The following is a 27,439-nucleotide window of genomic DNA, read 5'->3' as shown; positions in this document are numbered from 1 at the left end:
GATCGCAAACCGGATGTGTTTATTGCGCATTTCGCCCTAGGCCTCGGTCCGCCCCCTTCTCTGCGCGTCACGTGCGGGTCGGGCCGGTCATGTGACGGTTGAGCGCGTGGCGGTGGAACCCGGAAGAGGCCGGGGCCCCTTGGCGGCTTCTCTCTGTCTCTCAGGTTCGGGAAGTGGGCAGGCCTGGCCTCTGAGCATGGACAGAGCGCCTCTTTCCCCGCGGGGTGGGGGGGCTCCTGCGTTCTGCCGCCTCACACGCCGCCCTCTCCTCGCCGGACCTTAGCCCCAGGGGTCGGCCCGGAGAGGGAGCCCGAGAGCAGAGGGGCCTCGCTCTCTCCCCCACGGCCTGGGGAGCCTCGTTCCTGTCCTTTTCCCCACCTCGGGTCAGGCTGCAGAGGCGCCTCGCCGAGAGAGCCCGAGCCCCGGTGGAGAGTTGGGCTCCCTGGGCTCACCAGTGGAATTGGGGCGCGGCCACTACACGCAAGCAGTTTCTTGGATGGGTTTCTTCTCGTTTCCTTTTCAAAATCTTGCCCTTCCTTCAAGACACAGTGCCGTGTTCAAGGGGCAGGACCTCACAGCAAACCTGCGAGGTAGGCTATCCTCGTCGGATCTTTAAGCCACCCTTGCCTAAGTCCTACTCTGACCCTCTTCAGCACTGCACCATCCTGGCTCTCTTGTTAAAATTGGATGCTGGGCACTTATCAGCTGCTGTGGGTCACATGACTTGGGCAGCAGACTTCATACGTTAATCCAGTTCTTAATTTTAGAGTGAAGGAAGCCACGCCTGGAGCAGGAATCACAAGACATTCCACAGAGAGAGAGAGAGATTCAAAGAATCTTGGTTTGGAAGCTTCAGCTAAAACGTTCTTCAGTCCCCAAACTGGCATCCAAATGGCTGCTGAGATGCTAAATAAGGTCTCTGTTGTTTCTCTTGTCCTGTCTGACTGAGCATCCATATTTGGTGAATGTGCTTGGCATGAAAATGAGGCTGAGGGAGACCTGTTGGCATCAGCATCTGTAAGAAAGCCCCCCCCCCCCCAGCCACCCATTGCGGGGATTTGGCCATCCCTATTCAGAACCCACTCAGGACCTAAGTATGTGATGGGTTCTTGGAGCAATCAACCACTGTCTGGAACATGAATCTAGTCCTCTTCTACCTTTTTCTGATGAGAAGCTCTTTGTGAAGATAATGAGATGTGGTGAAGAGAATCTGAGTTAAATGGCGGACTGTGTGCAGTCTGATCCAACCTCCAGGGCCTGGTAAGTACCATTGCAGCATCCTAGGGGCTGCTTCCTACAATCTTTCTCTTTAAAAAACAAACAAACAAACAATTGAAACTCCCACGTTGAGCAAATGAGAGTGAGAGTTTCAAGAAGGATACAATTCCTGTGTTTCTTTACACAGTGCATCCTTAAACTGTGGAGTATGCTACCACAAGATGTGATGGCCTCCAATATCAAATTCATGGAGGAGAATGCTATTTGCAGCTACTTGCTGCAGTGATTCTTTGTTATCTCTGACAGCAGAGGGAACATACCCCTGAATACATGTCGGCAGGGAATGGCAGCAGGAGATGACTCTACTGCTTTCCTGTCCTTCTTGTGGGTTTCCCAGGGGCATTTGGCCAGCCACTGTAAGAAACAGGATGCTGGACTGCATGGCTCTTGGGTTATGTTCTTCTTATTTAAATAAGGGTGGGCTGGTTGGTTTCATTTGCTTCGTACTGGGGCAGTGCCCTTCCTTAGTTTCTGTGGCAGCTTCTTTTAGCCTTCTTCAGCCCCTGTGTGTTCCTTTGAGATGCAAGGAGCAGGGAAGTGAAGAGTCTCTGACACACTTGAAACCTTTCTCTTAAGAAGCGTAAAGGTCACCTGGAAACTCAGTAGCTGTACTTTGAATCTCTTCCCTTCTAAACATGCCTTCAAGAATTACGGAGTACAGTGATACCTCGGGTTACATATGCTTCTGGTTATGCTTCAGGTTACAGACTCCGCTAACCCAGAAATAGTGCTTCAGGTTAAGAACTTTGCTTCAGGATGAGAACAGAAATTGTGCTCCGGCAGCACGGCGGCAGCAGGAGGCCCCATTAGCTAAAGTGGTGCTTCAGGTTAAGAACAGTTTCAGGTTAAGAACGGACATCCAATAGACCAATTTTTGAGGACAAATGGACTATCCAAAATAAGTCAAGATAAAAAATCAATTCTTAACAGCAAAATAACTCAACAGGAAATTGAAGGTGCCATTCAAAATATGCAACTTGGCAAATCTCCAGGCCCGGATGGGCTCACCTCCAAATATTATAAGACTTTGAAAGACTTCTTGATACAACCGTTGTTGGAGGTTTGTAACCAGATTATGGAGGGGAGGAGGGCACCGGAAACGTGGAAAGAAGCATTCATCACATTGATACCTAAATCAGAAAGGGAAAAGACCCAGCTTAAGAATTACCGTCCCATCTCACTCCTGAATGTGGATTACAAAATATTTGCAGACATTTTAGCAAATAGACTTAAAAATGTATTAAATGAAGTAATTCACAAGGACCAAGCAGGCTTTCTCCCTGGTAGACACATGTCTGACAACACGAGGAACATTATTGATATATTGGAGCTGTTGCGAATTAGAAACACAAGGGCAGCCTTAATTTTCATTGATGCGGAGAAGGCATTTGACAACATTTCTTGGATGTTCATGAAGAAAAACTTGAAAGGGATGGGAGTGGGACGGGGGTTTGAAAATGGACTAGAAGCAATTTATTCAGAGCAAAAAGCTAAGCTGATAGTGAACAATGTGGTATCGGAGGAACTGCAAATTGAAAAAGGGACACGACAGGGGTGCCCTCTATCCCCTCTGCTATTTATTTCTGTTCTGGAGGTATTGCTGAATATGATCAGGGAGGACCAGTTGGTGCAGGGTATAGTGGTCGGAGCGAAACAATACAAATTGAAAGCTTTCGCAGATGACTTAGTCTTGACAGTACAGGAGCCAGAATCTAGTACAAAAAGAGTTTTGGAACTTATCTTGGAGTTTGGTCGGGTGGCGGGATTTAAGCTAAACAAACAAAAAACTAAGGTTTTGGTCAAAAATTTGACACCTACAGAGATAGAAGGGTACCAGAAAGAGACAGAGCTAAGTGTGGTTAAAAAAGTGAAATACCTGGGGGTATCCTTGTCCACTAAAAATTTAAACCTTTTTAAAGATAATTATGAAAAATGTTGGTTGGAAATTAAAAAAGACTTGGATATTTGGTCAAGATTGAAACTTACCTTGTCAGGCCGAATCGCAGCTATAAAGATGTGTGTTTTGCCAAAAATGTTATTCTTATTTCAAACCCTTCAGGTCGTGGACAGAATGGAATGTTTTGGAAAATGGCAGAAGGATATCTCTAAGTTTGTCTGGCAGGGCAAAAAGCCCCGAATAAAATTTAAAATACTAACTGACTCAAAAGAAAGAGGGGGGTTTGCCCTGCCGGATTTAAGGTTGTACTACGAAGCTGCAGCCTTCTGCTGGTTGAAGGATTGGTTTTTGTTGGAAAACACCGATGTCCTAGATCTGGAAGGGTTTGATAATGTGTATGGTTGGCATGCATACTTGTGGTATGACAAGGCGAAGGTTCACAAACTGTTTAGAAACCATATTGTCAGAAAATCAATTTTTGCCGTCTGGATGAAGTACAAGGACTTATTAGAAAACAAGACCCCGAGGTGGTTATCACCAGTGGAAGCCAAGATTTCTAAAAAAAGGCCCAATATGGAGGCCTACTGGCCAAAATATTGGGAACTGATTGAAAGAGTTGGAGATAATTGGAAGCTCCAAAGCCAGGACAAACTAAAAAATAAGGTGCGAGATTGGTTACATTATGCTCAAATTCAAGAGGTATTTAAAATGGATAAAAAAGTGGGTTTCCAGTTGGAGAAATCGAAACTGGAGACGGAGTTACTAGAACCAAAGACTAAGGTACTTTCGAGGATGTATGACTTGCTGCTTAAATGGAACACACAGGATGAGACAGTTAAATCTGCTATGATAAAATGGGCACAGGATGTAGGACACAACATTATGTCTGAGGACTGGGAAAGGTTATGGAACACCGGTATGAAATTCACGGCATGTAGTGCCTTGAAAGAGAACATTATGAAAATGGTATACCGGTGGTACATGACCCCAGTCAAGTTGGCTAAAATATATCATCTTTCTGATAATAAGTGTTGGAAATGCAAGGAGGCAGAAGGGACATTCTTTCACCTCTGGTGGACCTGCCCGAAAGTAAAGGCCTTTTGGGAAATGATACATAATGAGCTGAAAAAGGTATTCAGATATACCTTTGCTAAGAAACCAGAGGCCTTTCTTCTGGGCATGGTGGACCGGAAGGTGCCAAAGAAGGATAGAACTTTGTTTATGTATGCAACTACAGCAGCAAGGATCCTTATTGCAAAGTTCTGGAAGACACCAGATTTACCCACACTGGAGGACTGGCAGACGCAGCTGATGGACTACATGGAGTTGGCAGAAATGACTGGCAGAATCCGAGATCTGAGCGAAGAAACAATGGAGGAAGATTGGAAAAAATTTAAGGACTATTTGCAAAAATACTATAAGTTGTTTGAATGTTAAGATTTGCACGATTAAGAAACGTCACGCTTCTGCAAATTATCTAAGTAAATGATAAAGTAAGTGTCAGGGGTTTAGGTGCAGAGGCACGGGCAAGGGAGGAAACAGAGAGCGAAGGGGAGGAGACAGAGGAAAGGATGAGTGATGACGACGACCCGAGATCTCCCAGTCTTTCCAGTGAATCAGAGGATTCACAGAAAGGAGCACCAGTGGCCAGGGCAAGGGGGGAATCTAGAGAGGCACCCCAGGAAGATAGAGCCAGAGGAGACTCAGGGGGGAGCAGCTGGAAATCGGGACCAGCGTCACCGCCAGGAAGCAGGGAAGAGGAAAGGAGCCAGGGGGGAAGCGCTGGCAGCTCACCACAGGAGGGAGGGCAGGAGTCAGGAGTGGCCACACCTCCATCGGGGAGCGAAGAAACGGTTAAGAGGAAAGTGGAAGGTTGGGCGCGCGCGCCAAGTTCAAATGCAGAGGAAGGCGGCGCAGTGAGCAGCCCCGAAAGGGAACCAGGTCCTAAAGCCCGGCGCAAGGAGGCAGAAGGGTCCGGGTCAGCGTCAGAAGAATCCCGGAAGGAAGAAGCCCCAGGGGGTAGAGGGACCCAGAGGAGGACAGTCAGGAGGAAAAGGTGGAGCAAGGCTAGGATATTAAGTTGGTGCGCACGGGGCGGAGACTCAGACGGAGCCTCGCCGATCTAGCTAGTAGACGTAGAGTTGCAGACAGCAGCGTGAGAATGGAAACTGTAATTCAATAAAGACTTTTACTTAATGACCGCTGGCTAGCGTGATCCTCTGTGAGCTAGGATCTTGAAGCAGCTCTGACAGTAGGCTCCGTCTCTCATTGTGGGCATCTGCAGCCTCGAGGAGGGGAGAGAAACAGGCGCCCACTAGCGAGCTCACGAACGGCAGGAGACATGACGGCTGAGCAGCAGATAGAGGACCTCAGAAAAGCAGTGGCACAACTGAACGCCGAGGTTCTCGCATCCAGGAAGAGAGAGGACGAGGCAGCTGCCGCCTGCAGGGATCTCCAGGTCAGGTTAGACGTACTGGCAAAGCAAACACCCCGGCAGGAGGGAATTGGGTTGGCGAGACGGACAGGCGGACTGCTCTCTCACTTCGATGGGAACCTGCAACAGTATCCCAACTTTAGAGCCGACGTACTGTGCGCACTGCAACTGTTGCATAAAGACTTTAGAGATGAACAGGAGAGAGTGGGGTTCATCATGTCCCATCTGCATGGGGAGGCGAAAGCATGGTTGCGCAATTTATGGAGAGATAACGATCCGGCGCTCCAGAATGCGGATGCCTTTATTAAAGCGATGGATGGGTGTTTCTTATCAAGTATTGACATTGATCTTGCACGGAAGGAGGTGCATGGGCTGAGACAAGGGAGGGCCAGCGTCAGACAGTATCATGCCCGCTTTTTCGCCTTGGTCAGCGCCCTGGAATGGGACAGAGATTCGGCTCCTGTAAGAGACCTCTTTTGGGAGGGACTGCACAACTCGATTAAAGATGAGATAGCGAGGGGAGAGAGACCCCGAACCACCCAGGAAGTCGTTCAGAGGGCACTGGCTGTGGGGGTGAGGCTGGAAGGACGTCCGTGGAGCAAGGACGAAGGACGTGGAGGGCGCGAACCAGCCGGGGGCCCCTCCTTCTTTCCCAGAGAAGCAGCACGGGCGCAATCCACGCCTCCGCCAGGAGGAGGAGCCGAACCTATGGAGGTTGGAGGTGCAAGGGCTCAGTCAGCAACCAGAGCCCTAGCACCGGCAGCAGTGAAGGCGAAGCCTCCTAGAGGGACCAGGAAGTGTTACGTCTGTGAGCAGCCAGGGCATATGGCGAAAGAGTGTCCCCAGAGGCCCCACAAGCTTACTGCAGCCTCAGCAATGGTGACTGCAGCAACGCAGCAGGGAGGACCACAGCAGGGAAACGACGATGTCTGGCTGGAGGAAGAGGCACTGGGGCCCAGCCAGACGTGTTAGTGACGCAGTCCCCAGAGATTTTACAGCCAGTGAACCCCCTCCCGCCCAAACCAGTAGTGAGGCTCACAGCATCTCTCCAGCTGCCCACTGGAATCACCATGGACGTGCCAATCACCATCGACTCCGGCAGCAACGCGGACTTTATAGGGCAGGAATTTGTCGACAGGCACGCTGTGCAGTTGCTGCCGGCCACACTGCCCCTGCAGGTTGTCACTGTGGATGGCAGGGAGCTGCTAGGGGGGCAAGTGGTGAAGCAGACGCCACCAATGGTGATGCGACTTGGAAATCACAGGGAAGTCATCAGCTTCAACGTCACTCAACTGTCTGACACGCCCATTGTATTGGGCATGAGTTGGCTGGACAAGCACAGCCCAACGATGGCTTGGTTCCAGAGGCAGCTGGTTTTCGGCTCTTCCTTTTGTGCTGAACACTGCATCGTACCCAGGCAGGAAGGAGAGGAAGAGGAGTCACAGCTGCTGCTAGGCACGCTGCAAGCGATTCCCCACAAGTACGCAGAATTTCTGGAAGTTTTCTGCGAGAAGGAGGCGGACAGGCTACCCCCTCACAGACCATATGACTGCAAAATTGACCTGCTGCCGGGGGCGGCGCTGCCTAAAGGGAAGCTGTATTCCATGTCTGAGGACGAACTGCAGGAACTCAAAGACTTCATCGATCATAATTTGGAGCGCGGTTTCATCCGAGAGTCTAAGGCAGCGGGGGGCAGTCCTGTATTCTTTGTTAAGAAGCGGGACACGCCCCAAAAGAGACTCGTAGTGGATTACAGGATTTTGAACAGTGTGACCAAGCCGTCGGACTTCCCCATGCCCCGCATCGACGACCTCCTGGCGAAGGTACGGAAGGGAAAGGTGTTCACCAAGTTGGACCTGCGGGGGGCGTACAACCTCATTCGCATGCGGGAGGGTGATGAGTGGAAGACAGCCATGTTCACACCACTGGGTACCTACGAATACAGAGTTATGCCTTTTGGACTGCAAAATGGCGCTCACGTTTTTCAAGCATTTATGCATCACGTGTTGGCGGGACTTCTCTACAAGACGTGCGTCTGTTTCTTGGATGACATCCTGATCTTTTCGGAGTCGCAGCAAGAACATGACAAGCACGTCAAGGAAGTGCTGGGCAGGCTAAAGCAACACAGGCTCTACGCCAAGCTGGAGAAGTGCCAATTTGACGTGCCGGAGGTGGATTTTCTGGGCTACAAGCTGTCTGACAAGGGGCTCGCCATGGACAGCGCCAAGGTTCGAGCAGTGTTGGATTGGAAGAGCCCACGCAACCGGAAGGAGGTCCAACGGTTTGTCGGCTTTGCGAACTTCTATCGCAAGTTTATTAAGGGCTTCGCGATGCAGACGGCGGCCATCACTGACACCCTTAGCTCCAAGAAGAAGAAGTTCATCTGGACAGAGCAGGCGGAGCAGTCCTTTCAGGCCCTCAAGCGTCTCTTCGCGTCGGAAGAGCAGCTGCTTCATGTCAACCCCAGCATGCCGATGAGGGTGGAGACAGACGCTTCGGACAGAGCAGTGGGGGCGGTCCTGCTGCAGAAGGACCAGCAGGGCGTGTGGCGGCCGGGAGCGTTTTACTCCAGGAAGCTCAGCAAGTCCGAGCAGAACTACACCATATGGGACAGGGAGTTGCTGGCCATTCATGCAGCGTTCAAGGCGTGGAGGCACTTTCTGATCGGCGCCAAGCACACGGTGCAGGTTTGCACGGACCACAAGAATCTGGAACACTGGCGCACGGCACAGTTCCTGAACCAGAGGCAGATACGTTGGGCTGAGTTCTTTGCGGACTTCGACTTCCGAATAGAGTATGTCCCGGGGGACACCAACATCATGGCAGACGCTCTCTCCCGCAAGCCACAGTATCTGGAGGACGCAACACCAGCGGCCGCCATGCACATCTTTGCACCGACAGTGTGGGCGTGCGCCGCGGCGACCGTGGACCTAGAGGCGGTGCGGCGAGCGTTGCAGGGGGACTCCTTCGCACAAACGAAGATGGCAGAGGTGCGAGGGGGCAAGGCAGCGGCCGACGGTTTCCAGCTACGAGATGGATTGCTCATCCGTAAAGGGGCCATCTACGTGCCGGGTGACGAACTTCGAGCCAAGGTGCTACAGCAGCTGCACGACGCACCCACGGCCGGGCACTTTGGCAAGGAGAAGACGGTGGAATTAGTAGCCAGGGATTTCTGGTGGCCTGGAATGAGAGGGGAGGTAGCAGACTACGTGGCAAGGTGTGACACTTGCCAGAGGGCAAAGACGGTGCACAAACCGCCGGCTGGACTGTTGGAGCCGCTGCAAACTCCGGTCGAACCTTGGGAAAGGGTGGCTCTGGACTTTGTCACGGATCTGCCCAGCTCAAGGGGCAAGACGGCAGTGTTGGTGGTGGTGGACCTGTTCTCCAAGATGGCGCATTTCATTCCGTGTGCTAAGGTGGCCACGGCAGAGCAAACCGCCAAACTGTTCATAGACCACGTGTTCAAGGTTCACGGTCTGCCACGGTCTATTCTGTCCGACCGCGGGCGGCAGTTCATCTCGAACTTCTGGCAGAAGCTGATGGGCTTCCTAAACGTCAAGATCAATCTGGCGTCGGCGAGACACCCGCAGACCAACGGGCAAGCGGAGCGAGCCAATGCCATCATGCAGCAGTACCTGAGATGTTATGCGAACCAACAGCCAGCGACGTGGGTGGATTACCTGCCGCTTGCAGAGTTTGCCTACAACAACACGAAGCACGTATCCACGGGCGTCACGCCGTTCTTCGCCAACAACGGGCGGCACCCTAGAACCTTCCCGGGACTGGAATGCAGGGGAGAAGGGGAGCCGCAGTCAGCAGATGCGTTCGCGTCGGAGCTGCAGGAAGTCCACGATCAGCTGCGGCGCCACCTGGAGCTGGCTAAACACGCATACAAGGTACAAGCGGACAAACACAGAAGGGTTGGCGAAGAGCTCCACGTGGGAGACTGGGTCTGGTTAGCAGCCCACGCAGTGCCGGCCAGGTCGTTGGCCAAGAAGAAACTAGGGCATAAACAACTGGGGCCCTACCAAGTCGAAGAGCAGGTCAACCCGGTGGCTTTCAGGCTGGCGCTTCCGGAGGGTTCCAGAATGCATCCGGTGTTCCACAGATCGGTGCTCACTCCCTACAAGGCACCGCACAGGGTCCAGGAACCCGGAACGGCGCCGAGTCCGCTCAGAGAAGGAACGGGGCACGCGGGAGTGGCACAGGAGGAGCGCATCAACGAAGTCACGGAGATTTTGGACTCCAGATGGGGGGAAGAGGGAGTAGAATACTTTCTCGCCAGGGAGGGCACCCCGGCCAGTGCGAACAGCTGGGTGCCGGGCTACGCTTTAGACGAACCTCTGCTCAAAGACGAGTTTCATGCCCTCTTCCCACATAGACCTATGCCAGCGGACTTTTTCGACGACTGGCTTTTCACGCCCACGCTTTCGGACAGCACGTTCAGGGGGTTCGACTCGGACGAGGAACCGACACGAGACGTCCGTTCCCCGGAGGGGTCACCCTCGGGATCTGTCTCAGAACCCTCGTATTGGTGGGACGATAGGCCGGAGGAGCAGTTCCGCAGGAAGTGGCTGGACTGTTCCGGCCGAGCAACGCCGCCTGGAGGAAGTGCGGGAGAGACGGACATGGACATTTTCGGGGACGACCCTGGTTTCGAGCACGGCGGCACAGAGATGGAAGAGGAGGTGACTGTCGTCAACGAGAGCAGGGAGGAAGACCCGGAAGAGTTCCGATGGAGGCCCGCCACGGGAAGCGACCGATATCCGACGTTCGTCCCTTTGCAACAGCAGCCCCCAGCTCCAGCACCGGAAGGAGGGGAGGGGGGACTGGGGGGCTTCGAGGGGGGGATGGATGTCAGGGGTTTAGGTGCAGAGGCACGGGCAAGGGAGGAAACAGAGAGCGAAGGGGAGGAGACAGAGGAAAGGATGAGTGATGACGACGACCCGAGATCTCCCAGTCTTTCCAGTGAATCAGAGGATTCACAGAAAGGAGCACCAGTGGCCAGGGCAAGGGGGGAATCTAGAGAGGCACCCCAGGAAGATAGAGCCAGAGGAGACTCAGGGGGGAGCAGCTGGAAATCGGGACCAGCGTCACCGCCAGGAAGCAGGGAAGAGGAAAGGAGCCAGGGGGGAAGCGCTGGCAGCTCACCACAGGAGGGAGGGCAGGAGTCAGGAGTGGCCACACCTCCATCGGGGAGCGAAGAAACGGTTAAGAGGAAAGTGGAAGGTTGGGCGCGCGCGCCAAGTTCAAATGCAGAGGAAGGCGGCGCAGTGAGCAGCCCCGAAAGGGAACCAGGTCCTAAAGCCCGGCGCAAGGAGGCAGAAGGGTCCGGGTCAGCGTCAGAAGAATCCCGGAAGGAAGAAGCCCCAGGGGGTAGAGGGACCCAGAGGAGGACAGTCAGGAGGAAAAGGTGGAGCAAGGCTAGGATATTAAGTTGGTGCGCACGGGGCGGAGACTCAGACGGAGCCTCGCCGATCTAGCTAGTAGACGTAGAGTTGCAGACAGCAGCGTGAGAATGGAAACTGTAATTCAATAAAGACTTTTACTTAATGACCGCTGGCTAGCGTGATCCTCTGTGAGCTAGGATCTTGAAGCAGCTCTGACAGTAAGTAATGATGAAAAAAACGAGACAAATTAGAAACAAAATATTATGTTTATTAAAAGTCTTGAAAACAAACTACAAACTTCTGAAATTGGTAACATAATAAACTCAAAGGTACAATAAGATGTGAAACAAGATAATAAATTGCTGAACTGGTTAGAATAATGAAAGCAAGGTTGAGAGGATACGAGGAGGTCCAAAAGAAAGTGAATTTGATGATATTTAACTTTTGTCTTCTTTTTTCTATCTTTCTGCATATATATAAAAAAAAAATGTTTCTTGTATGTTGCTATGTAAATTAATCTGTTAACCTATGGAAAGAAACGCAATAAAAAATTTTTATAAAAAAAAAAGAACGGACATCCAGAACAAATTAAGTACTTAACCCAAGGTACCACTGTATAGCTTCCCCACATCACCATATACGGATCCCCCTTGCCTGGGGAAAAACTAGGTTGCCCTCTGGAGAATATTGACTGCTTCCATGAGGTGATGCATCCTGAACGCCATGGCACTGATGTTTTCCAGGTGGAACTGCTTTTTCCTCTATGACGGCTCAAAGGTGAAGGAAGAAGGAGATCCTACGCAGGCTGGGATCTGCTATTTCAACCCCCGTCAGGTAGGGCTAGCTTATTTCCCCACAAAATCTGCATGCGGAGAATTTTATTTGTTCTCAGTTGGCCCCGTAGCCCTCTCCTCCATCCCTCTGTGCTGGCAAACATTGTACTATTTGCTCCTTGGGGCAGGGACCTAGTAATATCGGGGGTAGAGTTCTGTTCTGATGCAATCTTGTCACTCTGTGGTGGTTTTGGCCATTCATGCTCCATAGCCTGGGATGTGACAAGGCTAATCCATAGCATAACCATTTTGTGGCTCTTCATTCCCCACATCTCTCAGACTCCTCTGGACCATCAAGAGCTTCTGTGTGGGCAGATAGCTGGCATGGTTCGCTGCATGGAGGAGATTTCGGGCTCTCCACCTGGCCTCATACGGTTGAGGAAGCTCAAGCTCTCTGTGAAAGTGGATGGAAGCTACATCTGGGTGAGTCAGTGCAAGGCGACACAGGTTGTTGTTGCTCTTCTGGGCGTGGGAATAAAGCCCGAGGAAGGAATAAAGCTGGCGTTGGTGAAATCTTCAAAGATGGGTGTGCAGGCAGGCTGCATGATGACAACCGTTTATATGGGAAGAAGCTGCTAGCCATGCTAGCTGAATGGAACAGAGGCAGCCTACCTTGGAGTGCCAGTTGCCAGGAGCAGACATGGGAGAGGGTACTGGCCTGCCATCCCTGCTTCTGGGCTTCTTGGAGCTTCTGGGATGTAAGCAACATGTTCATCCAGGTGATTCTCCAGCTCTGTTCTTGTGCTCCTCTATATAACATTGGGAGAACTTTGCTCTGATAGCTGAATGGAAGGCCCATGTTCAGAGGCAGCCTTCCTCCTGAGGGCCACCGATTGCCCTCCCACCTTGCTTGTGGGCTTCTCAGAGGGATGTTCTTGGCTGTCATGGGGGATCTGAGTGCCCTGATTAGATAGGCCTGGCTTGGCTTGGTTCCATGGGACTCACCAAGAGTCTCCCTCCCTCCTCTCTGCTGCAGGTGCTGGGCTGCACTACTGACCTCCCTGACATCAGCTGTAGGCGGTTCCTGGAGCAGCTGATGGGACTCTTCTGCTTCTACAATGGGCCTGTTCGCCAGGCTTACATGGTGATTGCTGGTCCAAGGGGGCGGCGGGGCCTTGCTGAGCAGATGCTGCCTTGACTCCCAGCCATTTCCCTCCTGTTTCCTGTTGTGTTCTGACCCTCACATCAGCCTTGAGCCACACCTCTTAGTCTTGCCTTGGCTGACCTTCAGGCTGGCCTGCTCTCTGCAGCCTCCTTGCCCTGCAGAGGGGCTTCTGCAGCCTGCTGCACCCTTCCCTCACAGGTGGGCTTCTCTAAGCAAAGGCTTTTGTGTGACTTGAAAGTTATGTGGGTCTCTCAAGGCAATCCAGACCTACCTCTCCTTCCTACCCCCCAAATCCAAGATGCTCAGAGGCTGGCCGTGGGGGGAAAGCCCTTTGCAAGGGCCTGGGCACATTTCCACCTTGACTGCTCCTTTTATTTGTCCTCCAGAACGGAGTCCTGATGTGCAGATCTGCTTCCCGGCCTGAAATCTTGAGTCCTCTGGAATCTTAGGGACCTCTTCTCTTCCTTTTTGCTGCCCTGGCTTCTGTTGGACAGTTTCCTGCAGCCCACAAGCAGCCTGTAACTCGCCCACCAGGGATAAACTCTCCGCTGACATGGCCTCTTGTGTCCTTTCCCAGGAACGTGCCCAGGAGGAGCTGGACCAGGCATGGGATCGCTACGTGGAGCACCTGCAGCAAAACACCACTGACCTACACCGGATCTTCAACTCCCTCTGGGCCTTGGACAAAACCAAAGTAACTCCCTGCAGACCTTGCTGCTTCTTTGGGGCTTCTCCCCTCCCCACAGGGTGTCAGGAAGCCCTGACAGCCTCCTTTGTGCTCTCTCTCCAGGTGGAGCCTTTGCTCCTGCTGAAAGCGGCTCTCATCCTGCAGACCTGCCAGCGCACCCTCCATGTCCGGGCGGGATGCATTTCTTACCAGGGGCTGTGAGTATCATGACTTGTTGTGTGGACTCTCCTGCACTCTCCCCACTGGAGAAAGGCTGGTGTAGCTCAGTGCTGGAGCACCCGCTCCGCATGTAGAAGGTCCCCAGTTCAGTCCCTATTGGCATCTCCAAGGTGGGCTGGAAAAGACAGTGCACAGCTGAATGGACTACGGAACTGACTTGCTCCAGGTTAAATGAGCCCTTTCAGAAAGCTGAGGACTGGAAGCTTGGCTTTTAAGAGAAGGATTGTAGCTCAGTGCTGGAGCACCTGCTTTGCATCCCCAATAGCACCTGCTGGGAGAGAGACCCCCCTGCCTAGAACCCTTGAGAGCCACTGCCAGCCAGTGTAGACAGTACTGAGGAAGGTGAACACAAATAGTCTGACTTTGTCTAAGGCAGCCTCCTGCACTTCAGAGCAAGTGTGTTTGGTGCACATGTCGTTCAGCCCTGCTACTTGCTCTGTACTGTCCTCACATTTGTCCACAGAGGCCATAATCCACATTTTCACCCACTATTTCCTATGTCTGCTTCTATAGACTCACCCCTTGGGCCTCCCAGATGGTGAGATTGACAGGGTGACCAAAGGACTTGCCCTGCATGCAGGGATCTGTCTTGTGGCTGGACCCTGGGAAGGATTGGGCCACACAGCCCACTCCGGGTAAATCAAGCCACGACTGTCTGAATGTTTCTGAGCAGCATTTGCAGCTCTCCCTAGGTCACCGTGCTCAGCTGAGAGCCAGGAGGGAACACAGGATCCAACCTCAGGAAACCAGTGGGACATTCGTGTTAATACTTGCCACCTCTCTTTCCCCATCCCCGCCCAGGGTTGTCAGCACTCAGCTGCCGCCAGACCTCACTGCCCGAGTTCTGCTGCAGGAGGTGGACGTAGCCTCAGAGGTGAGCTTCAGCTCAGCCAAGGGAGGGAGAAGGGTGGTTCGGTGCTGGCGCAGCACCTGAGAAAAACATGTTGCATGGGTTCCTTACTGTACAAGGGTGGAATCTGAAAGCTAATGTTAAAAGTCAGGTTTCTGGTTCTCATGATTGCTGAAGAAAGTCTAAAAAGGCTTCACTAGATCTTTCTAACCTCTCATGGCCACTCCTTACCCACCACCTGCCTCAAATGTCCAGGTTTTCTCTCGAGGCAACCACAGCTCCAAACTCTTCCCGGAAGCAGAAGACACTTTCTAAGTAAAAATCTTACAAAAGGAATTGAGAATAAAACTGCCAGTGTAATGCCATCACCCCAATCTATGGTGCAGCCACATTTGAAGGACTGTGCAGTTTTGATCGCCTCCCCTCAAAAACGATATTGTGGAGTTGGAGGAGGTTCAGAAAAGGGTGGCGAAGGAGCCCCCACTGAGGAAAGGTTGCCACATTTGGGACTTTTTTGTTTAGAGGAAGAGGTGACCTGACAGAAGTTTATAAAATGATGCCTAGTATGGAGAAAGTGGATGAAGTCAACTCCTCTTTCTCTCATAGCACTAGAACTTGTGGGCGTTCAGTGAAGCTGAATGTTGGAAGATACAGGACTGTGGAATTTGCTCCATCAGGAGGCGGGAATGGCTTGAAAAGAGAATCAGACAAGTTCATGGAGGAGGAGGAGGAGGAGGAGGAGGAGGAGGAGGAGGAGGAGGAAAGGGCTATCACTGGCTCCCAGCCACAGTGCTCAGCCTGCACAGCTGAGGAGGAGGAGGAGGAGGAGGAGGAGGAGGAGGAGGAGGAGGAAAGGGCTATCACTGGCTCCCAGCCACAGTGCTCAGCCTGCACAGCTGAGGAGGAGGAGGAGGAGGAGGAGGAGGAGGAGGAGGAGGAGGAGGAGGAGGAGGAAAGGGCTATCACTGGCTCCCAGCCACAGTGCTCAGCCTGCACAGCTGAGGAGGAGGAGGAGGAGGAGGAGGAGGAGGAGGAGGAGGAGGAGGAGGAAAGGGCTATCACTGGCTCCCAGCCACAGTGCTCAGCCTGCACAGCTGAGGAGGAGGAGGAGGAGGAGGAGGAGGAGGAGGAGGAGGAGGAGGAAAGGGCTATCACTGGCTCCCAGCCACAGTGCTCAGCCTGCACAGCTGAGGAGGAGGAGGAGGAGGAGGAGGAGGAGGAGGAGGAGGAAAGGGCTGTCACTGGCTCCCAGCCACAGTGCTCAGCCTGCACAGCTGAGGAGGAGGAGGAGGAGGAGGAGGAGGAGGAGGAAAGGGCTATCACTGGCTCCCAGCCACAGTGCTCAGCCTGCACAGCTGAGGAGGAGGAGGAGGAGGAGGAGGAGGAGGAGGAGGAGGAGGAGGAGGAGGAAAGGGCTGTCACTGGCTCCCAGCCACAGTGCTCAGCCTGCACAGCTGAGGAGGAGGAGGAGGAGGAGGAGGAGGAGGAGGAGGAGGAGGAGGAGGAAAGGGCTATCACTGGCTCCCAGCCACAGTGCTCAGCCTGCACAGCTGAGGAGGAGGAGGAGGAGGAGGAGGAGGAGGAGGAGGAGGAGGAGGAGGAGGAGGAAAGGGCTATCACTGGCTCCCAGCCACAGTGCTCAGCCTGCACAGCTGAGGAGGAGGAGGAGGAGGAGGAGGAGGAGGAGGAGGAGGAGGAGGAGGAGGAAAGGGCTGTCACTGGCTCCCAGCCACAGTGCTCAGCCTGCACAGCTGAGGAGGAGGAGGAGGAGGAGGAGGAGGAGGAGGAGGAGGAGGAGGAAAGGGCTATCACTGGCTCCCAGCCACAGTGCTCAGCCTGCACAGCTGAGGAGGAGGAGGAGGAGGAGGAGGAGGAGGAGGAGGAGGAGGAGGAGGAGGAGGAAAGGGCTGTCACTGGCTCCCAGCCTGCACAGCTGGAGGTGAATTCCATTTGCTGGAAGCCGCAGGAGGGCAGAGTTGCTCTTGTGCTCAGGGCCTGCTTCCTGGCTTGCCACAGGCACCTGGCTGGCCACTCTGAGAACCAGGTGGGCCTCCTTTGGCCTCTGCCCTTGCCTGCAGCCCGGAATGCTTGCCGGCATCTGCCTTGGCTGTTTTATTATCAGGCTCACCCAGTGCCTCTCTCTGCCTTCCCTTTCAGGGCCAGGCGGGAAATGGGGCTGCGCTGCAGACTCAGGGTAAGTGTCAGGAGGGAGGGGAGAGGCGTGCTGGGCTGGCAGAGGGGGAGACTGCCTTGGTGGGTGGCTGGGTCTGCCAGGGACTGCCCTCTTGCGTTTCTGGGTGCTGGGCCTTCATGCCCTTTCCTCTGCCCTGTGTAGAAGCTGGAGGTACAACACAGCAAGGGGAAATGGGCCCCAACTATGCTCAGAGGCTGAGCTCTGATGCCTACAACCCATTGCAGAACAGACTCCTGCCAAGGCTGGCCAACATCCAAAGGGTGCTCAGGTGGGGGGGGGGGGTTCGGAGAGGGCTGCATCTTTAGGCAGCAGGCATTGCGCCTCCACCCATCTTGCAGATTCCTTGGCGCTACTCGGAGAGCTTCCCTCATCCCAGTTCTTCCCAGTCCTGGAGACCTTTGCATTCTCACTCCTCCGCTTCCATGGAGGTCTTGACACATGGCTGGCTCCTAGACCTCCATCCTGCTCACCCTCCCCTCTCCCCAGAGTTTGTGGTTCACAAGGCCCTGCCTTGTTCACACAGTCTGGAGGCTGTTTAACATAGGGTAGTGATCCCAAGAAAGGCATTTCAGGTGAGCTCAACTCCATTCCCTGGCAGGCTGTTTTGCATTATGCGGGTAAATGATCCTATGGAACAGCAAGGAAGCATTGCTCTCCAGCCCCTGAGAGAACAGCTTTCTACTCTTTGTGGGATCTGCTTAGAAAAGAAAGCATCTCATCTGCAGGAGCATTGTTGATTGTTCCCCCAGTTGGCAAGGCTCACTGGATCGCAACCAGAAACGGATCCTTTAGTGCCATTGGCCCAGACTCTCTGCCACTAGAATTTCAGCAGGCACCTTTGGTGCCACTTTTAAACACCTGCTGAAAACTTTTCTATTCTGGTAAGCTTATGCCAGCAATTAACACATATTTCCACAACGGCTACTTGATGTCCATTTTTAACTTTTTGTATGCTTTTACAGTGTTAGTTTATGAAATAGTCTATAAATATGTATATAAATAAATATTAATAAAGTGACTCAACAAGATAAAATACCATGCATAAAACAATTAAATTCAGAAAATTTAAAACAATAAATGCGAAAATGCATTAAATGTGCACCCAGTAACATATTAATTGGGTTACCATTTACCCAGCTCTGCTAAAAGATGAGCAGTGCCTCACGGGGCGACTGAATTACTGAAGGCCTGAGTAAAAAAAATGGTCTCATCTTAGCCTGGCACCTAAAGCCTGATGGTGATGATGGCGCCAAGCAGGTTTCCCTGGGAAGAGCATTTCATAAATGGGGCCACCACTGAAAAGGCCCTGGTCACCCTTCACTTGCCTGGTGAGGCTTCTCTGATGAAGAGGAGTGCAGGGTCTGGGCTGGTTCATATTGGAGACAGACAAAATGATCACTTTGTAGAACAGAATAACTTTTATTGCAGTAATCTTTGGACCATAGCAGCACAAAGGAAGGTGACAAAATTTAAGCCAGAAAACAAAATTTAAATAAACATATTGAAAAAGAAAGAAAATAGTGCTCACTACTTAAAATTAATAATTAGTAAAATTAGTGATTAGGAGTAATAAATTTGAAACAGATTCATAGTAAAGCATAAAATGTATTAAAAACATTTGTCTCATAATACACTTTACTCTTTTAATATGCGTCTCTCATGTTTTCCGCTCGCCAGGGCAGTTTGCGGCAGTGGCGGCTACATGCTTTCCTGCTTTTTCATAGCAGCCTTTCCTGCCAAGGAGACAACAGTGGCCTGAGCAGGAGACCCAGCTTCCTTTTAGCACCCCAAATTTCATTTTCTTTAAAAGAGGATCAAAATAACAGCCCCTAATATTGTCGTATAACCTGCATTCAAGGATATAATTCCCTAGAACTGCTTTCCCATAAACCCGCCCTCTCTTTTGACCCGCCTTACCATAGAATCTGCCTGATTTCATCATTGAATCCATTTTTTCAGTATGTAATTGTGTGCAAGCCCTTCGATGCTCCAACGTCATGGTTATCAGAAGGTACCCTTTGTTTTTGTTTTTTTAAATGATATTTATTGAAAAAAGATTTTTTAAAAAAATTACAAAGAAAAAAGACAAAAAAATAAAAAGAAAAAATAAAACCATCATTTTCAAATTCTCCACTTTCATTACCTTCTTTCCATGACCTCCTCCTCCTCCTCCCATCTCTTGTATCTTGATTAATAATTGTCACAGCTAATCATTTCCATAATTCATAATATTCTGTCATTACATTACCTTACTCTATTTTCATCTTATCTTATAAAAAACCTTAAAACTTAAGACTTAAATCTTATTTTTACCAGCTTCTCATAACCATTACCTTTTTACCTAATTCTTTAAACATTTTTACGAGAGCCAAGTAATTTCATTTCAACATTTTTCCAACGTTCATAAAACATTTCTAATGATAAAAAAGAGAATAAAACCAATCCAATCTTCTTCCAGCATCCCCTCCCCCCGGTCCCGGGATTGTCAGTCCTTTTTATCCCATTAGTCTGGCACATTAACCTGGTGATCTTATATCCGAGGCCTTCAAATCTCTTCCATGTCCCTTCCGCAGCTCTTCTTCATATTTTCCTTTCACTCGTGGGAACTCCAGCTTGGTAGTGTTTTTGACCCTTTTCAACAAATCAGCCCCTTTCCCATAGTCCAGACTAGACTCCATGTGGTATTTTAAGACATGTTTCAAATTCCCTCCAAAATTGGAAGTCCCAACAGCTCCAAACCTCTGACGGCCCATTGCCAGACTCGGAAAGTCCAAACATCCCTGCATAGGGGGGTCAGTCCAATCCCCCATTTCCAAATCAATCCAAACTTTGTCTTTCCAAATCTGGTTTTTTCCAAGTTCATTTGTCAAATCCAAAGGCTCATTTTCCTGCTGGGCCAAAAGTCCCTCCATCTCTGGCGCCCAAGATTCTGCAACATCCTCTTCTATCATCTGCTCTGTCAGGACACACTCCTGTTTAAGTTCCTGGGTGGGCTCCATATAATTTCCCACTACCTGTTCAAATGTTCTGGCCGCATTAGTCATCAAATCCGTCTTCTGACTTAACTGATCCAATAGGGCATTTATTTTATAGAAAGCACCCAACAGTGCTTCTGAAAACATTGTCCTGCAAGGTCACAAGTCCTTTCCCACGGTTGTAATCTGGCAGCTGCAAGCTCCCTAGAATTGGTTACAGTTTCACAGTCCCCCTCTAGGGGGAAACTTCTGGTTGTTCTTTCTTTTAAGAACAATAGCAACAAAGTTTCTTTTTTAAAAGATATTTTGTCAATATTTGTTCCTTTAAAATGCGAAAGGAAACAGTGGAATCACAATGTTACTCTTCTTTTAACTATCTGTCAAAAACATTTGTCTCTGGTCAATGAGCTTCAAAACGTCAATTCTGACACCCCGCTCCAGGGTCAGGACGGTGGAAAGTTACTTTACTTTAAACTCACTTCTGCAGGTTTAAACAGTCCAAAAAAGATCCCCCTTCTTCTCCTGCTACCGAAGGGGGGTTCAATGCTTTTAGATGGTGAAAACCAATCCTTTAAAAGTAATTTTCTAAGCTCTAGTTTACGTTGTCTTTGCTTTCTTCTGACTACAAGGAAATGGAAGGCTGACTTCCTGTTTAGACCTTCCCATTTCAGTACCAAATTAAGGTAAATTTTAAAGTCCAATTCCTTTCTAATCGCCAGTTCTTATTTGAAGTAAAATTGTTCAATGTTTGAGTACTCACGGGTGATTACTTTAGATGCCAAATTTTCCCAGGAAAAAGGCAGCGCTCTCCGGCAACGGCTGTGTGGCTTCGCTCCACGGAAATAGCAGTTGACTCACAGCACCGCGCCACTTCCCCCTCTTCGCTTCGGAGCCCGTTAGTAGGTTCCTTTGCGGGTTGGGGGGGCGCTAAGGGTGCCTGCCGAGTCCCACGGTCACAGGCTTCATCCGCCTGTGATTTCTGAAAGGGTCCCCGCTTCGCTGCAGCGGAAAAGACCCGTTTCGCGCGGAGCTGGTCCCTCCGGTTCAGAGGGAGTCCGCCATTGCCAATGGCGCCACCCCGGAAGTCCCCAGAAGGTACCCTTTGCACTGGGGCTGCGCTTTATAGGTCCAAACAGTCTACCCAAGACTCATTCTTCCTTTCCCTAAGAAGCGCTCTGACCCCTTTTGCAGAGCCCCCTTTACCTCCAGGGGTCCGGATCACCCCCGTTTACCTTTTGGATGATGAAGCAGCTGCCCTCCGGGACTTCCCTGTGGAGTGGATGATCAGGTAAGACAGGAGCAGTAGCCCCGCCAAGGGCCTCTCGCCAGCCCTGGCTTTGGTTCCTCCTTTCAGACTCTGCATATGTTCCTCCTTTGCACCCTGGATCTGCTATGTGTGATCTGTCAGACAGGGAAGCCGACAGGGAAGCATTGGTGTTTAACACACTTCCATCTTTTTTTGCAAATCCCCTGAACCCCAACAGTATCCATCGCTGGGGCTGTGAGTAAAGGCAGGGTATTTTTTGCAAGTTAAGTTTTCCTTGCTAAACTAGGGCTGCCCTGCAGGTCCTAACTTATTTACAGTGGTACCTCGCAAGACGAATGCCTCGCAAGACATAAAACTCGCTAGACGAAAGGGTTTTTTGTTTTTTGAGCTGCTTCGCAAGACGATTTTCCCTATGGGCTTGCTTCGCAAGACGGAAACGTCTTGCAAGTTTGTTTCCTTTTTCTTAACACCGTTAATACAGTTGCGACTTGACATCGAGGAGCAACTCATAGAACGCAATGTGGTAGCCTTTTTTGAGGTTTTTTAAGACTTTGGTGATTTTTGAAGCTTTTCCAAAACTTTCCCGACACCTTGCTTCGCAAGACGAAAAAAATTGCAAGACAAAACTCGCGGAACGAATTAATTTCGTCTTGCGAGGCACCACTGTATTTAAGAAAATGTTTATACTGCTTGATTGTAAGTAAACCTCTAAATAGCACAAAGCATACACACACACCCTCAGCTCCCTTGGAGGGCTTCCCTATTGAAAAGAGATTCAGAGGAGGAAGACCCTGTCTCTCTGATGAAGCCCTGAGTGGGGCTGTTCCACATCCATTCCTTTACAAAAGGAGCATGTAGGTGACTCTGGAATCACTCTGGAGTCCTTGGATCTGGCGAAGGAGCAGGGGGAGTAGAAGGGGGCTTTCCCTGTCCATAAGTGTGAAGAAGGGCTTCCTTTGGTCTGTCCCCAAATCTTCTGCAAGCCACTTTTACTGGGGGATCCTTAGTTGGAGAATTACAGGAGAGAGAGAGAAGTCTCCCTCTTTCTCTTTCTCTCAGGTCCCAGGGAGGCCCAGGCAGCTGCAAAGATGGCCCGATTTCTGCTGGAGCAACTGGTGGGTCAGGTGGCACCACTTCGGTAAGGATGGTCTTGTATGTCCACCAAGTTCGAGGCTTGGTGCTCTCCCTCCTGGCTGAAGAGCACTTTGCACACACCAAAACCTCTGTTGAGGATGTGGTAAGAGACTCCTTTGTTCATCTTACTGCCAAAGGACCCCCGTCCCCCGCTTGAGCCTTGGTTGCCACCAAGCAAAGTGGCTCGGCCTCTGGGGAGTGGCAGCCTGCACCATGGCCTTCCTGCCAGCAGGGGTCCCTTGTCTCTTGCAGGATCCCTGGGGAGGAAGAGGTGGAGAAGCCAAGGGATTGCAAGTCCCATTTTCCATGGCTCTCTGGCAGGGCTGATGAGAGGAGCCTGCACCAAACTAGTGTGGAGCTGGAGAGGGAGGAAACGGGGGACCTGCCTTGCACCTAGTCAGACCACTGGACCATCTAGCTCAGTATCAACTGCTCTGTCAGCTCCTTGCCAGGATTTCAGGCCAGGACATTCCCAGCCGTGCCCCAGAGGTGCTGCCAGGGATTGACTCTGGGAGCTTTTGCATGCTAGGGGGATCTTCTGAGCTGCAGTCCTTAGCCAGAGTAGGAGCCTCCCTTCCTCCTGAAATGGCTTTCTTATCACTGTGCTCAAATGGAAAGAGCGTGGTCAGAAGAGGTGCTTTCACTACCCCTGCGATGCTGTAGAGCGGCCAGAAGGGATGGAGCCCAGGGACTTTCTGTCACTGAGCGGTGGCCCCCAGACGCCCAAGTGCAATCAGGTGCGCTCTGCTCTGGGATTCCCAGGTCAGCCTTCTTAGGAGGGCTCTGCAGGGTCCTGGCAGCCACAAGCTGTGCCTTGATCCCAAGGGTGTGCAGGAGGATGTTTTGGGGAGACGAGGCCAATGGGCACGTGGCTGGGGAACCATGTGGCCCTGCCGCGGCTCAGCAAGCGCTGTCCTGTGTGAGCTGGTCCTGGCCTGGTGTGGGACTGTTGTGCGCAGGGCAGGTGCCTTCTCCAGGCATAGTGAGCTAATTTTCTCCCTTGGCCTGCAGTATCACAGCAGCCTGGCCTCCCTGAACGGCCTGGAGGTCCACCTGAAGGAGACCCTCCCAAAGGACAGCCTCTCTGCAGCCAAGGTCACCTACGGCTTTGCGCACTATGACGCCGTGCAGAAGGTTCTGGCCAGTAAGTGCTGAGGGGGCAGGGGGGCCTCAGAGAGAGCCTGCTCTGTGGGAGTCAGCGGCCAGGAGCCGTCGAGCTGCTCTTAGGGACTCTTAGGTCCTTGGCTTCCAGCTATCGTGGCAGTATGAAAGGGACAGGGGCAGCAGACCTCTGAATGCTGGAAGCTGTTATTCAGCCCATTTCTGGTCTACATTGCATCGTGGTCCACCTAGCCCTATGCGGCCTAGGACCCACGTACCTACGGGACCACCTCTCCTAGTATGCCCCGTGGAGGACCTTAAGGTTCACAAATGACAACATTTTGGAGGTCCAAAAATGGTCTCAACTAGGGCCCAGGGCCTTTTCAGTACTGGCCCTGACTTGGTGGAACGCTCTTGTCACAAGAGACTAGGGCCCTGCGGGACTTGACATCTTTCCTCAGGGCCTGCAAGACAGAGCTGTTCCGCTTGGCCTTTGGTTTGGACTCAAGTCTGACCCTTATGTTTCCCTCCCCTTATGGTTTTTATCTATGGGCTACTTTCAAAACACAGCTGCATTTTAAATTGCATTTTAACCTGTATTTTAAATTGATTCCCAATTATGTTTTTACTGTAATTTTACTGGTGTTAGCCACCCTGAGCCCGGCTCTGGTCGGGGAGGGCGGGGTATAAATAAAAATTATTATTGCCGAGGGTTGGATTTCCAGCTCTGCCGTCCTGAGATTCTAACCCCTGGCTCCTCCTCCCTTCATGTTGTAGCCAACTTTCTGCCTGCTAATAGCCCCGCAGACCGTTCCTTCCTGAGGGCAGGCAGCCTGATCCATGCCAATTTCCACCAGCTTCCCACGGCTTCAGAAATAATGGTCAGGTAAGGTGGGGAGGCCCCTGTGCGCGTGCAGATGACAGACAGTGCTCCCTTTGAAAAAGCTCCCACCTGGCTTTTCCTCCTGCCTGCGAGCCTCATAAGCACGCAGGGCAGGAATAAGCCCGGGGTGCAGGTGGGCATACAGAAGGAGCTGCCAGTTGTCTCTGGAGCCAGAATGGGATCTGGGCCTCAGAGTAAGGAGCAGCCCTTGGAAGGTTTAGAAGCAGCGTCTTTCTCTGACGGCTGCTCAGGGGCTGTGAGCCGCTGGTTGGCTGAGCGCCAGCAGGGCTTATTATTGGCCAGGGAGGAAGGAGGTTTTGCTGTTGGGCCCTGATCACTCAGGCGGAAGCAAGCCGTGACGCTGGCAAGCAGATGGTGGCGTTCCAGCAGGCAGAGCGAGGTAGCTTCCCTCCTGGCTCGAGGGGCCAAGGCTGCATTGGCCGCTTATTTCCATTCCTCATCACCTGCTGCTCTGCACATGTGCTCACCCCCCCTTTCCTCTCAGCTGAAGGCATGATAACAGCACACCAAAGCCACACCCTGGTCTAACTAGGACAAATACATTTATGCTGAAAGGAAAGACTGCAAGCTTTGAAAGATTAGCCATGCCCATTAACCAGCCCAATCCCTGCTTGTTCGTCACTTGCGTTGACCAAGCAAGTTGCTCGCTTTTTTCAGTTCTCCTTGAGGCTCCAGTTCATTATGTTTGTGTATTTTCAGCAAAAAGTGGGGTTTTCATTTGCTTGTTGAAGAGGACCGCCCTGCCCCTCCTCCTCTTGCATTCCGCACAGCTGTTAATGTGCCCAAGCCATGGCCAGGCTTGCCTCTGCCGCTCCCAACACCCTGTGCTGGCTTTCAAGAAGGCCAGCTGAGGCTCTCTTGGAAATCGCCAGAGAAATTCATGAGACTTAGAGGTCTCATGACCTCCAAGTGCCTTCCGGCTGTTGTGGGGCTCCCCCTGACCATTGGCCATGCTGGCATCCCCTGCAGAGCACCAGGTTGGGAAAGGCTGATGCCGACTGCCTGTCCTTGGACTGAGCTTCCACCTTGCCGGGGGGATCCCTAGAAAACCGCCATTTACTGAGCAGTCTCCATATGCAGGCGCATGTCTATCTCTGCAGAGTTACTTCACACAATCTGCATAAAAGTGCTTCTGTGGGGATCCCACGTGAAGCAGACAAGGTGTAACTTCCTTGCCTGAAAGAATGCTGACCAGAAAACAGCTGTTCTCTTTTGTGTTTCCCCTGAAAATCTGCTTATAATTGAATAGTGTCCTTTAAGTGTGTTCCAGAAAATAGAGATGACCTTGTTGGCTTCCAGTTTCCTCCTTGCCTTTTCTCTACACCATATGTGATCTCATGAACCTACATCTCCTCTCTCTTCCCACCACCTGTAAACTAAAAAGGCCCAGCATATTTGGGTTTTCCTCACAGAGAAGTTTCTCTCGTGGAGGAAAGGGCAGCCAATGGCTCCTCGCCACTATGGCTCTGCTCTGCCTCCCACTTGGAAGGAGGAATGCTTCTGCCTCCCAGTTGCTGGGGAAGAGGGCTCTGGGCTTGAATCCTTGTTGCAAGAAAGAGGCATCTGGCTGGCTGCTATGGGGATGCTGGGCTGGGGGGGCGGGCATTGGCCTGATCCAGCAGGCTCTTCTCTAGACTTGATCGCTGTTTGCAGCAGCAGAAGCACCGGCACGGGGTCAAGCTTGCGTCTCTCCTGCCTTCTGGTCACACCTGTGAAACATGGCTTTCTCACCCCACAGGAACGCCTCTACTGCTGTGTACGCGTGTCGGAGTGCCGTCCAGGAGACCTACTTCCAGCAGGTGGCCTCCCCTCTGCGCAACTCAGGAATGCCCAACCCTCACGACAGCGCCTTTGGCCTGGCCAGCAAGGCGAAGCAGAAGCTGCTCAAGCATGGAGTGAACCTTCTCTGAGACCCAGGAGGCTCCTCCTTGCATGGGCTGCGATCCTCCGGGACTTCTTACAGTGTTACCAGAGTCTTTGTTGTTTCGGTTCCATGAAATGGGTTGAGGGCTGTCAGGACTTCAGAGCCCCACTGTATGGCTGGAAGAAGGCCCCCCCCCCCCCGGCTCAGTTCCAGCTGGGAGAGCACATGGATGCCCACCCCCAGCTACCCACTCCAAGGGGCAAGATCATAGCTCCCCTGCTTCCCCGGAGAGCTCCTCTGAGGGAACACGTCCCTCCCAAAAGCGCATCATTGGACACTCATCGTCTATGGACTTTTGCCTGCCTTTGGAGAGCTAGCTTCCCTAGAAAGATCTTTTGCTCCTTGCCCTGCTCATTTTTCCTGTGGAGCTTAGTGGGGTGTAGCTTCAAAACCCTTTTTATTGGAGGGCTTTTTCTAAACCAGGCCACCGTCCCCTCTCCAAATTTGATGCCCTCCAGATGTTTCTGTCTTTGCCTTCTATTGAATGCTGTTTGATGCTTTAGATGAGCTCTGAAACCGTGGGGGGAGGCCTGGAGCTTCTCCCCCGGCAACTGACCAGACATTTTTGTTGCTCTGCAGCTAAGCCTCCTGCCATGTGCACCCCCCCCCCACCTGCCGGATGCTCAGTGGCTGCCTTTCAGCCTCCTCCCTGGGGCCTGCCTGGCTCTTGCGCACGGGCACATCGACTCCTCCGCCAAAGATGGCCTGCTGCCAATGGCAGCGCACACTCCCCTCGTGATGCTGGCCCACCCTCGTCATGGCTGACAGGGCTTGAGGAGACAGGGACATGGTGCTGATGGGGACCGGCAGGCCCATGCATTCCTCTCCCCCTGCCTTCTGAGGTGGTGGCACCTTTGTACTCCTTCAGGGCAAGTGGGAACAGGTGCACAGCTCTCAGCCAGTTCCGCTTTGCATCAAGTGCCTGGATCGTGTCGCAGATGTTTGCGAAGGAAAAGCAACTGGCTGCCTTCCTTGAGGGGGCGTGTTGAGAAGGTCGGAGCTCCTACCCTCTGCTCTGTAAGTCCCCCAGCACAGCAATAAAGTTGCCGCCCAGAAAAGCCCCTCTTGTTCCTGCCCCACTGGCACTCCAGCCCCCCTTGCCTGCCAGAAGGCGAGTCGCGAGAGCGCAGGCCCTGGGAAGGCAGCAGGGCTGTGGGTGGCTTGGTCTTGCGCCAGGAAGGGGTGTTTGCAAGAGCAACAAAGGCAGGGAACCAAAACAGCTTCTGCGCTGCTGCCTGCAGAGAGG

The 27,439-nt window shown here is 52.0% G+C and overlaps 1 protein-coding gene across 3 annotated transcripts; it reads left to right on the top strand.

Moving 5' to 3' along the window:
- The first annotated feature begins 260 nt into the window (after window positions 1-260).
- On the top strand, window positions 261-27,251 carry HPS4 (HPS4 biogenesis of lysosomal organelles complex 3 subunit 2). Of its 3 annotated transcripts, XM_081174526.1 has the most exons (15): window positions 261-399; window positions 432-590; window positions 768-1,260; window positions 11,743-11,833; window positions 12,112-12,255; window positions 12,809-12,916; window positions 13,515-13,631; window positions 13,728-13,822; window positions 14,646-14,718; window positions 16,852-16,888; window positions 21,055-21,151; window positions 22,190-22,367; window positions 23,276-23,408; window positions 24,143-24,251; window positions 26,008-27,251. In XM_081174526.1, exons 3-15 carry the CDS (start codon window positions 1,220-1,222, stop codon window positions 26,177-26,179), a joined length of 1,395 nt encoding a protein of 464 aa, XP_081030652.1. In that variant the 5' UTR covers window positions 261-399; window positions 432-590; window positions 768-1,219; the 3' UTR covers window positions 26,180-27,251. The 3 variants fall into 3 exon arrangements, with proteins under 3 accessions (XP_081030652.1, XP_081030653.1, XP_081030654.1); XM_081174527.1 differs by having other exon boundaries at window positions 432-1,260; window positions 22,190-22,268; XM_081174528.1 differs by lacking the exon at window positions 12,809-12,916 and having other exon boundaries at window positions 432-1,260.
- Window positions 27,252-27,439: the final 188 nt, after the last annotated feature.

The sequence above is a fragment of the Podarcis bocagei genome, assembly GCF_964188305.1.
Source record: "Podarcis bocagei genome assembly, chromosome: 16".
Lineage (NCBI taxonomy): Eukaryota > Metazoa > Chordata > Lepidosauria > Squamata > Lacertidae > Podarcis > Podarcis bocagei.
This window is presented reverse-complemented; position numbering and strand designations above follow the sequence as displayed.

Excerpts from the sequence above, each read along its gene's own strand:
- HPS4 (XM_081174526.1), top strand. The coding sequence starts at position 1,220 with ATGGCGGACTGTGTGCAGTCTGATCCAACCTCCAGGGCCTG. Across the intron at positions 1,261-11,742 it reads GATCCAACCTCCAGGGCCTG|GTGGAACTGCTTTTTCCTCT; the intron begins GTAAGTACCATT and ends GATGTTTTCCAG. Across the intron at positions 23,409-24,142 it reads CGTGCAGAAGGTTCTGGCCA|CCAACTTTCTGCCTGCTAAT; the intron begins GTAAGTGCTGAG and ends TTCATGTTGTAG.